Source organism: Cnephaeus nilssonii, assembly GCF_951640355.1.
Source record: "Cnephaeus nilssonii genome assembly, chromosome: 9".
Classification (NCBI taxonomy): domain Eukaryota; kingdom Metazoa; phylum Chordata; class Mammalia; order Chiroptera; family Vespertilionidae; genus Cnephaeus; species Cnephaeus nilssonii.
The window spans coordinates 1548826-1560724 of NC_137080.1; the positions used below are offsets into that span (position 1 = coordinate 1548826).

The window sequence follows — 11899 nt, forward strand, 5'->3', positions numbered from 1 at the left end:
CCTGTCCAGGCCCCCGGGGGGCCGCAGTCGTGGGCGGTGCAGGCAGAAATGCGAGGGGGTCGCGCTGCCCCACAGGCCTGGGGGCTGTCCGTGCACCTGCCCACAGTGCGTGCACGGCACTCCCCGCCTGGGAGCCAGCATGGGAGGCACTTGGTTTGTGAACACCTGTCCTGCCTGAGACCCGAATGGTCAGAAATGTGTGTCTTACTCCTGAGTTTTCCTACTGAATTGTCCCCGAGTGAGTGGGATGCCTTCTCTTGTTCCCGTTGCTCCTGAATGCCGAGGGCCCCGCCTGTGTGCAGGTTGCTCCCACTCGTGCTGTTTGACGACAGGCGAGTGGCATCCTGATTGCAGGCTGCTGGGCCCAGAGCTGGCAGCCAGCCACCTGTAGTGAGCCTCTGGCTGCGGCCTCCGCACGGCACCATCTGGACCGTGTTCCTCTCCTGGCCCAGCTTCCCCGCTCAGCACGGGAACACCGTGGGAAACACCAGGGAAGGGCTGGGAGTTGCTCCATGTTTCTCTTCACTCGTGGCTCTATCTCCTCTTATGAAACGCCTGCCTCCTGCAGAGGGAGCAGAGGCAGCTGGGTTCTGGGCAGCGAGTGCAGAGGGACCTCAGGATAGAGACCCCACAGCGACGCTGAGGTGTTCATTGTTTGGGCTTTGTCCTGTCAGTCACCACGAGCAGGGTTCATTGTGAAGAAAGTGAGTGACTGGAGGGAAGAACCCCTGAGTACTGCGCCTGTTTGTGAGAAAGCATGACTGTCCCCGCTCCTTTCAGGGCGACGAGATGAAGAAGCTGGGAATACAGCCCATACCTATGATGGACCGGGACAAGAGGGATGAGGTCCCACAAGGCCAGGTATGATGCTGTGACGTCTGCGAGTGTGAGGCGGTCGTGCCGTCGGACATGGATAAAGCACATGCCATCTGTGTTCCATGTGCACAGGTGCCTCCTTCCGGTCTGGCAGCTCATAGAAGAGCTTTAGTGCTTTATCTGAGAGCGGCTGACAAGCATCATCTCTCTGCCCTTGACTCCCTGCCCCGAGCCGAGCCTGCCGGGCTCAGAGCTCAGGCGCCGCCCTCGCAGTGGACGCTGCCGAGTCTGCATTGCCAGGCCGGTGCTTCTGTCCTCTGTTTAGTTCCCAGGCTCCTGCGACCTTGGAGGCTGAGGGCAGGGCAGCGGTGTGGACGGGGTGAGGTGTGGGGTGGTCTTGTTCAGAAGGCGGAACCGTGAGCCACGGGAGCTCCTTGGGGAGCGTAAGGCCACAGCCGGGAAACCTGAGTCCACGCCCACCTCGGCAGTCCCGCCCGCAGACGCTGTGCTGTGAACAGACTTCTTTCCTGCCTGAGATACAGGGGCTGGAGGAGTGTGAGTGGTTAATATTTTTTTAACACGCAGAAAATACTTTGTCTTTGAATAAACAGATACTTTTTTGGAGGTTAGCATTATAGATTTTGATTAGGCCCACTTTTTCTAACAAATAATGCATAGACTTTTAGTTTTATCTTGCCATAAATTGACAACCATTCCCTGTCCAGGGAACATACATAAAATACTTAACTAACACTAACTTTTTATGTCTTGAGAGTTCTTGTGCCTTGTTAACTTTCCATGTGCACATGTGTGGTGTGATGACTTTTTAACTCCCCATCCTCTAATGCCACAATTAGGAAGTTAGTTATGGACAAATAGTTATCATATGGAATTCAGGGTAGAAATAATTTCAGAGAATTTACAGGATGATGGTGTTTTTAAAATATATATTTTTATTGATTTCAGAAAGGAAGGGAGAGAGAGAAACATCAATGATGAGAGAGAATCATTGATTGGTTGCCTCCAGCCCCACACTGGGATCCAGACCACAACCGGGCATGTGCCCTGACTGGGAATCGAACCGTGACCTCCTGGTTCATAGGTTGACGCTCAACCACTGAGCCACGCGGCCGGGCTGCAGGATGATGGTTCTGACTAAGTTCTCCAGTTTTCCTACTTGGCTTGAAGTTGGTTGGTTGACTGCTCATACCAGCGTCTGTGCGTGGAGGGCGCCAGCCCAGCGGGAGTTGCAGGCTCCTGCGTCTCCACGGCCTCTATGAGCAACAGCCCGTTGCTTAGCCGGCTCCTAGAGGGCTGCTCCCTCTCCTCTGCGCGGATGCACCCGCACGCCTGGCACGCACGCTGCATGGGCACTTGGAGTTGAGCGGCTCTTTCCCGTTGTTTGTGGCCCTTTCCCGGTGGGGCCAGTCTCTCCAGCCAGGTGTGTGTCTGTGAGCCTCCCACGCAGGGCCCACGGGAAAGGCTTTGCATCCCGAGATTGTGCCACTCGTGCCATGGGGTCTTTCCACGCGTTGTCTCATCCCTGTACACGTGTGGGTAGTTGTTTTAAGGCCGGGACCTGACGATGCTTTTCTTTCTGGAGAGCTGAGCGGTCATCCCACAGCACGCACAGGGCGGCTGGCCATGTCGCCAAGACCGGGCTGAGTTCTCGTGTTACTGAAGTAAGAGAATAGTTGGTTTTTTCCAAACATCACAGGCTCATTACAGGGTGAGAGTGTTTTAGATAAAGCACTTCTGTGCTCACCTGACACTCGACCAACTGCATTGCTTCTAAATGGCGATTGCTGCACAGTGCTTCTCTGCTACAGGATGGCATGCCTGTCTCCAGCCCCCCGTCATGTTCCCCCATCTTGTGCTCCGTGAGGTCTGCTCCATGTTAGAGAGGCAGGTCTCCGCCTGGCCGCGGCGGAGGGCGGAAATGCGTGGGCAGAGCTAGTGAGGGGCGGGGCGGGCAGACTGTCCTGCAGGAGCACGCGCAAGGACCAGTCGCTCCGAACCTCTCTCCCCGTTGGCACATCCCATAGAAGGCCGTTTTCTTGAAAGACGTTGGGAAGCCATGGGAAACGGTGGGGTTTGACGAGTTGAGGGAACTGGGATCCAGTCCCTGGGATTTGTAGTGGGTCAGGAAAGGGAGGGGGGCTGAGTGTAACATCAGGAGAGCGAACTAGGCACCAGAGCAGCAGGCGAACAAGCAAAGACCCGGCCGTGGTCCCGGGGTCGGGGGGGGGGGGGGCGCTCTTAGAGCAGGTGCTTGACCTGGACACGCCTTGGGGGACTCCAGATCTGACCAGAGGTAAGCACGGCACCTGGATCACAGTTCTTCATCCAAAGCAGATCCCACGGAAGGTGGTGCTGGGGTTACAGTAACAGATGTGCTTTAGGCTTCCTCGTGCTTCCCTTCGGGAGAGTGAACCCCGGTCTCGTAGCTCAGTGAGACCTTTCGTGTGGCAGGCAGGCTTAGGGACAGGCGTCGCCCGGAGGACACGTGCTGCGGGGTGGCTAACGTGCGTGTGTTTCTTGCCGGTGGCTCCACGGGCAGCTCGGCTTCTACAACGCGGTGGCCATCCCCTGCTACACCACCCTCACCCGGATCTTCCCGCCCACGGAGCCGCTCCTCAAAGCCTGCAGGTGCGTACAGCCTTGGGGGGGACTCAGACTGCGCAGGGCTCTTCCTGTTGACACGGTCACAGATGGCCCCTTTGCCGAGCCCCTCCCCGCCCACCACCTCCTCTGACGCCACACTGGCATGTGTGTCCGCGAGCTGTGCACAGACGGTCAGCTCCCTCCTTTCACCCAGGACCCCAGCCCTGCGCTGACGTGTCTGTCCTGGGACCCAGGCCTCTGGTTCTGTTTTGTTCATCAGCTTATTTTGTTCATTAGATTCCACACCTAAGTGAGATCGTGTGATACTTGTCTTTCTCTGCCTGGCTGATTCACTTAGCATAGTGCCCTCCAGGTCCCTCCGGGCTGCCTCAGAGGGTAGGAGAGCTTTCTTTTTCACAGCTGCGTAGTATCCCATGTGTAAAGGTACCACATGTTCCTCAGCAAGTCATCCGACGGCACATCCCCACGTTGCCACCCCTTCTAACTGGGTGACATGATCTGTCCTGAGCCTCACTGGCCTCCTGCCCTTGCCATCTGGGACCCGGGCCCCCCCCAGGCTTAGGTGGCTTCAGGCTCTTCTGGGGACACTGAGCTGTGGTGTCCAGTCAGGGAGGCAAATGGGAGCCTGCCTGGCCTAGCAAGTGAGTTACCATCAGTCAGAACAGCACCCAAAGCCCTGGTGCGGAGCCGTGCCGCGGGAGGGTGGGGTCCGCGCTGAGGCGCAGTCCAGGACCCCAGTAAACAGCACGTGTCGCTGGTCGTCTGTCCTAGGAACAACCTCAGCCAGTGGGAGAAGGTGATCCGCGGGGAGGAGAACCCATCTTGGATCTCGTCCCAGCCGGCGGCCCCAGGCCCCTCGGAGAAGCTGCCTGTGAAGATGGACGACTGATAGCCCGGGGGGTGTCCCACCACAGACGCTCGTCTCGCTGCTTTGACTTTTCTACCTTTTGTTTTCGTGGGGGAAACCTACACCTGGCGACCGGGATGCCAGCCTCGTGCAGAAGGTACCATCAAGTGACTCCGCCCACAGCTGACACCTGCCAGGCTCACCCGCACGCGTCGCGGACAGCGACCCGCGGGGCCACGGGCCAGCGAGCCGGCCTGGCCTAACGGCTGACATTGCTGAGGCCTTACTGGGGACGACAGACGTTCTTCACAAAGGGTGCTTTGCCGCTGGTCTTTCTAGCGAGGGTTGGAAATGGTACTATTACGATAGTGTACTTGGGCTCTCACACCGTCGCTTCGATGTTGTTGGCTATAAATAGGAGTTTTATGCATTCGATTGTGGGTGTTCATGTGTGGCCTGCCTGTGATGGGCGTGGGCGCAGCAGGCAGCCGCAGGACCGAGGCCACCCAGGTTCCCGCGGACGCGTGTCAACACCGGCGAGGGAGGCGTGTGGGCTCTGAGCGCGCTCTGCTGGTGCCAAGGGCTCCGGGGGCAGGGCCAGCCCCGCCGCAGGAAGCAGCCTCTCTTCCTGGGGAGGAGCCGCGCCAGGATGAGGGCAGGCGTCGGGGCCCCGGGCAGGGGTGCAGAGGGCATTTAAGATGGTTTCTTTTCGGCCTTGGCACAGTCACATCGTTTTGCAAAGAGAACAAAATAAAGCAAGGCATGTGCAGTTTTTCAGCCGACAGGCTTTTATGGGTGTAAAATGTGAATGTTGAATGATGATTTCTTTATAGCTTCACTTTGTGTCATGGCAGAATTTTAGGTCCACATTCACATTGAAAGCCTTCTTCAAATTATTTCATTACCATTGATTTCTCCCAAAATCAAATTAAACCTAGAACTTGAATCTTCTCTACGTTTCCTTCCGCCTGCTGCTTCAGCGCTCGGGTCCCAGCCTCCTGCTGCCCTCGTCCTGCCTGAGCTGCGTGTCAGGACGGGAAGGAGCCAGAGCGAGGGCCGGAGTGGATTTCTTTTTTAAAATATATTTTTATTGATTTCAGAGAGGAAAGGAGAGGGAAAGAGAGAAACATCAATGAGGAGAGAGAATCACTGATCAGCTGCCTCCTGCACGCCGCCTATTGGGAATCGAGCCTGCAACCTGGGTACTTGCCCTGAATAGGAATGGAACCGTGACCTCCTGGTTCATAGGTCGACACCCAACCACTGAGCCACCCGGCCAGGCTGGAGCTGACTCCTGTCTTCTCTGCTCAACGCCCAACATCCAGAGTCCTGTGGTGTGAGTTCCTTCTGCACAATCTCTGGCGGACTCCCTTCATGCCATAATGTAAATGTTTGTGAAAAATGCACAAAAGTAACAGCCTGGACCCCGCACAGGGATGACGAGCCGAGCAGTTTACCTCTGGAGCACGTGATGCTGCCGTGGCTTTTAGCACTCGGACACTGTCAGGTTGGAACCTGTGACCGGTTCGTCCTGACCTGCAGGGATTAGCTGGCGGCTCACAGTGTGACAGGCTGGTCCGTGCCAAATAGCGAGTCCACTGTTCCCGGGGCAGGAAGCTAGAATGAGGCCGTTATAACGTAGATTTTTAAAATACTCGTCCACATACGCTGTACTGTGCACACGGTGGTTCATAGGAGCCTGGTTCTTGCAAAGGTAAATCAGTTGTTTCTACAGCATGGTTTGCTTAGGTGGGGCAGGGAGCTGTGCATAAACATTGTTCTTTAAAATTAACACTATGTGTTCAATTTCCTCACGGCAGCGGTGGGGGGGCTTCTGGACGTGGCCGCCTCCCCTCCACGGAGCCCCGTCTGCTATTGTAATTCTACAATATGAGGTAGGGCGGAGCAGCTGGAGAGAGAAGTGCCACTCTGGCTAGATACACAGATGTATGTAGCTTTACACTCATGTACATATGTAGATACACACTTGTACGTAGACACACATGTGAGAGCGAGAGAGAAGCAAACACACGAAAAATAAAAAACAGCCACATTCTTCAAAGACTGATTTTTCACGTTGAAACTGTGTCGTTTGCTAAGAGCTGATTGGAGCGGCCTTGCCGTGCTCGTGGAAGTGAGTGGAACAGCGGCTCGTGGTTTCTGGCCTCCACGCTCTGAGCCTCCCCCACCGGATCCACCTGCAGCCACAAAAGTGGACTTGGTCATCCGATGAACTTGGAGACCCAATTGCACGGGGGGTGGGGAGGGGGGTGGCTCTCACTTCAGATCGCTGCCTGATTGGCTGGTGGTGAAGGGCGGCACGGGCTCTGCTGCTCACAGGCCCGGCGGCTGGCGTGCGTGGCAGGGCTGCTGTGCTGATCGGCTGTTACGGAGCGTCCTCGTATCTGGACACAGCAGGTGTATTATGTGATCTCTCCAGTTTCCCAAAGAAATGCGTGTGGATTTGTGGGTGAAACTGCTGTGAACTGTTGTCAGAGTAGAAACGAGGTGTGAGCGCAGGGCCGTGTTCTAATGGGAACGAGTGACGCTGCTCCCCCACGGGTGAGACCTACTTAGGATCAGAGATTTGCCGAGAGTGCGAGGTTCCAGGGTGCAGTCACACGTAGTTAACAATCCGTTTTTGAAAAGAAACATGTAGTTGGGAGTATTTTTTCTATGTTGGCAGATCTATAGGGTGCCCCAGAACAAAGTCTGTACACTGAGTGATTGTGAAGGCGGCGTTTATTAAAATCCATTTCATTTTCAAAATCTAGCCACCAGCTGTTAAAGTGCGGGTACTTTTTTTGGGGGGGGCGGTCACCCTGTATTTAGCAGACAACCTTGAGAGTTCTGTTCTCACCTTTTCCCCAAATCCTGTTTTAAAAGGGAAGATGGTTTTCATCACTGGAAGTTCTGACGAGTTTCTCATTAAGGTGGTATTTGATTTGGGGCCAGATTTCCCTGTTGGTAGGAATCTGGTGACAGCCGTGAGGAGAGGGAGGCTGATCCGCAGGCGTGTCCTGGCCTGCTGAGTCCCAGCAGACAGTTCTGCTGTCAGACGCGTTGTCCCGCTTCCCTCCACGCCGGATGTGTGCCGACTGGAGATCCTGTAGGAGGAGCAAACAGCCTGGATGTGGACCCGGGCTGTGGGGTCCGTTCTAGAAATGCGAGCCCTGTAGTGCTCAGTAGTGGGCGGTGGCTCGTGAATTAGGAAACTTCAAAGAAATACATTGGCTTGGAAAGTAATTCTCTAAAACGGCCCTTTTCCTGGGCGGGATGGAGCCGTTTCCCAGGCCGATTACCTCTAAGACGCGGGCGAGGAACCTTGTTCTCTCACTCCCGACCCTTCCCCCCAGGCCGAGCGCCTGTGCCGGTGACCACGGGCCCCTGGCTGTCCCGGCAGCGCAGGCAGCGCCTTCGTGTAGGTTTCCTCCTGCATGCTTCTTAGTTTGCTTTTTAATTGTGTGCAGCCCATCTCAGTGAATTTTGCTTTCTTGGAATGTTCACATACACAAGACCTGTGGCGACATCAATCCTTATAGCTACCTGGATATTTTTAATATGTTTAGTTTTGAGTATTATCTTCTAGTCTCTGAACTCAAAATTAACATTTGAGCTTTAAATAGGACTAAATTATTCACCATGCCTTGGTCCCTACCATTTTTTTAATACTGTAATTTTTCTTTTACATGCATATATTTATTTTGCTTTTCTTAACTGCAATTGGAGACATGTAAAGGGACGCATCCATGGCTAACCTCACTAAGTTGAATGGCTAGAACCATTCCCTCCTCACCGATTTCTGCCTTTTATTCGATTTTATTCGCATACACTCTGGCGACTGCCACCAGTGAGCTGTGCAGCCCTGTTTGCGCTCCCAGCCGTGGCTCTGACTGTGATGTGCGATGTGGTTTTGTTGGGTTCCAGGCACACATGCATGATCTGGGTTTTGAAAAGCTTTTCTGTCTTTACATATTTCCAACATGCTTTCTACACTTCGCTGAGTTAGCGTTTAATTCTTTAAAGACATTAATTTAGTCCCATGAGTGTATGCCTTCTATTGGGAGAGTTAGTCTGACTTTCCAGTCACTGTGCGATGTACCTTGGCCGGGGCACTGTCGGGCCCTCCCCCGTGCCTGCCGGCTTGTTCTAGGTTCGCGTTGCATAAACCTGTCTGGATCCACGTTTCGCCGATTGCTTTAAAGTCTCATCCTGAGTTTGAATTCGTGATGCTCGGTCCAGCACACTTTTCCTTCTTTTTTCAGCGGGACATTTTGGTTGTGTGAAGTATTAAGTTAGATGCATTTCTGTGATGATAAAAATAGCAAAAAGGAAAGACAGCAGTTTCCATGCTGTTCTGGTTTAAATTATTAGAAGGTGGAACCAAGAGAAAGACATGGGTGTTTCCCAAGAAGCACGTTTGCAACCCCAGGCAGCCTTGGCCTCCACTTGACACTCAGCTTTCCACCTGCACTGTCAGTGCGCAGAAGGCGACCAGGGCCTTGCTTCACTGCCAGGGCGGGTGGCTGACAGCCCAGCTGTGGGCCGGCCGCTCCCCTCCCCCGACACAGGTCAGGCCACCCAGGGGCTGGGCAGAGACTCAGCCGGATCCAGGCAGCAGAGCAGAGCGGTCGGTTTTCAGCTGATGTGTGTGAGGGGCTGTGTGTTTGCAGAAGTTTAAATGGACAGTTTTCGTTGCTGTTGTAAGCCAAGTTTTAAGGGTGTATTCTCCAGTACTCCAGCCCACCCACGGTGCCGCGTGGGCTGGGCGCGGCAGTCCCCTGCACCTCTCAAATAGCCGGTGAGGGTGGCACGCGGGGTGTTACTTCCCACGTGACCCGCTGCACGGTGTGCGTTCTGTGAGCACGTTTCTGGAGGCGTTGCTACAGCGGGGGGCCCTGAACCCGTGGCCGAGAACGCGCTGCCCCAAACACTGTGAACACTTGCCACCGTTTGAAGAAATGCAGCATTTTGGATCTTTCTGAAAAGAAAAGGTGACTTTCTTTACAAGTCCTAGGTCCCCACCTCGCTGAGAGTCTGGTCGACCCTCCCTGCTGACCACGCCACGGAGTGCAGCGCAGTCACACGGCGCCAGACCCCACGTGCCCCACGCCCATCTCCCGCCCGTGGATCTGTACCCGAGGCCGACGGGCTGTCTTTAGATTAAGGAGAAGGAATTTCAGATGAACAATATCCAGCTGCGTTTAATTGAGTAAATTTCCAGTCATTATTTGTACGCATCACGGAAATCTTTGTAAAATGCGCAAGGCCAATGACCTGATGAGGCCCGGCCTCTGCGTCTGTAAGTGACACGCGCTGTACACGTGTGTACCTTCTTCCGTGCTCACTTGCCGTCTTTGTATGTAAGAGAACCCCCTCCTGTCACGTTTGTACGATGAACAGCAACCATTCATTATAACCCGAGGCGAGTTGTACATACACTCGGCATCCCAGCCGCCGGCCACGCATCTATGTGGGTGCCACCTGCAGAACCCGCCTTCGGCCCACAGCACCGCTTCGGAGCAGCGCGCAGTCCTTTGTCGATATGTAACTAGACATATGAAGTATATATATGTATGATACATGAACTATATTCAGAGCTGTTCATAATTTTAACAGATACCCTGCGGTGTGAATAATTGAATACAGTTTTTAAACACCTCCTCTATCCTGTGCTGTCATTTGTGGGGATGGTAAGCGGCCCCACGTGGGTGCGTGGAGGGGTGCCTGGGGGAGGCACCTGGGGGAGGCGCCTGGGGGTGGTGCGTGGAGGATGTGCGTGGAGGAGGTGTAGCGGTTCAGCCTCGGATGCGCCAGGCCTTGTTGCTAGGAGACGTTGAGTTGGGATAGGGATGCGGATGTTTGCTTCGGCTGTTTGCCCCAGGAAGGCCGAGAGGAATGGGGATTTTACAAGATGACCATGAGCTCCCTGGTGCGGCATGGCGGGTCGGCACTCTGGGGGAGGACGGCTCAGGCCACAGAGCTGACCTCGAGCGCCAGCGCCCGGCTCCTGAACAGCCTCCCGCGTGGGGCCCAGTGACCGTTCCTCTCCCCGGCTCGGCTGGCGGGAAGGAGTCCCGGGTGCGTGGGTGTGCGTGTGTGAGTTGGAGTCCCGCTGTGGTGGAGAAGGTTCCAGACTGACCTCCCTGTGCGCCCTCACGGCTTTCCCCGGGGAGCTGTGCTGACCGGTGTGTCTGGTGGCCTCTTGCTGACCCGAGGCAGCAGCACGTGAGCGATCCTAGGCCGCAGTTCCAGTCCCGCTGTCCCCCATCGTACCCCCCTCACCCCCCCCCCCCCCGCGTAGCCAGGAGCACACCAGAGCTGAGCCTGCAAGTGAAGAGAACCCGGGTGTAGCCTTGGACAGTGTCCACACCTCGGGACACCCAGGCCCGCGGCCCTCCAAGCAGCTCCGGCCCCCGCCTCCGCCCTGGCCTGTGCGCGCAGCCCTGGGCGCGGGTTTGGCTCAGCCCTTGCTTCCTGTGAAGCCTCCTGAGACGCTGACGGTGTTAGGGTAAAGGTCACGCGCTGGTGTGTCCATGGGCACTGTGGTGAGCAGGGCAGGTCGGCTCTGTCCGGCGGTCTGAGTTGGACCCCTCGGTTAATGGTGCCCAGTGGACTTCTCCGTCAGCCTCACGCGGGCTGTGCTTGACGGGGCCCCCGGAGTTTTCCCGTGGCCGCCTGTGGGCCCCACCTTGCTGCAGAGTAAGTAAGAGTTCACAGGCGGACACTCGGGGACCCCCCGGCTCCCCTGCTCAGCTGCAGGAGGCCCCTGGGCGCCCGAGCTGTCCACGTCCTCCCCCGAATGGCCACGCTGTGCTCTGAGCCCCGCCTGTAGAGCTTCCTCCCAGAGGAGACGCGGGCAGCCCCGGGAAGAGCACGTCCTTCCTCTACCCCCCTGCGCTCCCCCCCCCCCCCAGCTGGTCTTGGCCGGTCCTCCACCTGCGGCCCCCTCCCCAGCGGGAATTCCTGGGTCAGCGCGCTGCACGGCACCTGCTGGGGGCTGTGCACTGGAACAAGACACCAGCAAAGACCGCCCTGTGGTTGCTCCCAGGCTTTGGAGAGGAGGTAGAAAGTGCCAGGGCCGGCCGGCGTGGCTCAGCGTCGACCTAGGAACCAGGAGGTCACAGTTCAATTCCGGTCAGGGCACAGGCCCGGGTTGCAGGCTCGATCCCCAGTGTGGGGCGTGCAGGAGGCAGATTCTCTCTCCTCATTGATGTCTCTCTTTCTCCCTCTCCCTTCCTCTCTGACATCAATAAAAATATGTTTAAAAAAAGCAAGTGCCAGGGTATGTGGATGCTTCCTCACATTATGTGGAGTGTTTGTTTTAAAGCTAAAACAGACAAGCAGACTGGTGCTCCGCGGAGGAAGGCAGAGGCCCTAGAGAGGGCGGGTCAGGGAGAGAGTCCCTGGGGGCTGCGTGGCCTTGGCCGGGTTGCCAGGCAGCAGAGGACCTGGAGGGGGAGGGACTTAGAATGTTTGGCCGTCTCCTCGGTAACCAGCCCAGCCCTGAGCCGGTGGGGAGGAGGATGGCCGAGGACTCGGATTCTGAGAGTGAGTGCACTGAGCGCTTTCGCCGCTCCGGGAAGCCCATCTCTGAGCCCCGTGTGGGAG

The 11899-nt window shown here is 56.2% G+C and overlaps 1 protein-coding gene across 1 annotated transcript in view; it reads left to right on the forward strand.

The window, feature by feature from the left end:
* PDE10A (phosphodiesterase 10A) overlaps positions 1-9899 on the forward strand; it is a gene marked incomplete at its 5' end in the record, with an annotated part of 124367 nt that extends 114468 nt beyond the window's left edge. Inside the window, 3 exons of the mRNA XM_079780166.1 lie at positions 781-861; positions 3377-3465; positions 4213-9899. Of these exons, the coding sequence (XP_079636292.1) occupies positions 781-861; positions 3377-3465; positions 4213-4330 (288 nt within the window). The 3' untranslated portion in view covers positions 4331-9899. The remainder of the gene's footprint in view (positions 1-780; positions 862-3376; positions 3466-4212) is intronic.
* Between the last annotated feature and the right edge of the window lie 2000 nt (positions 9900-11899).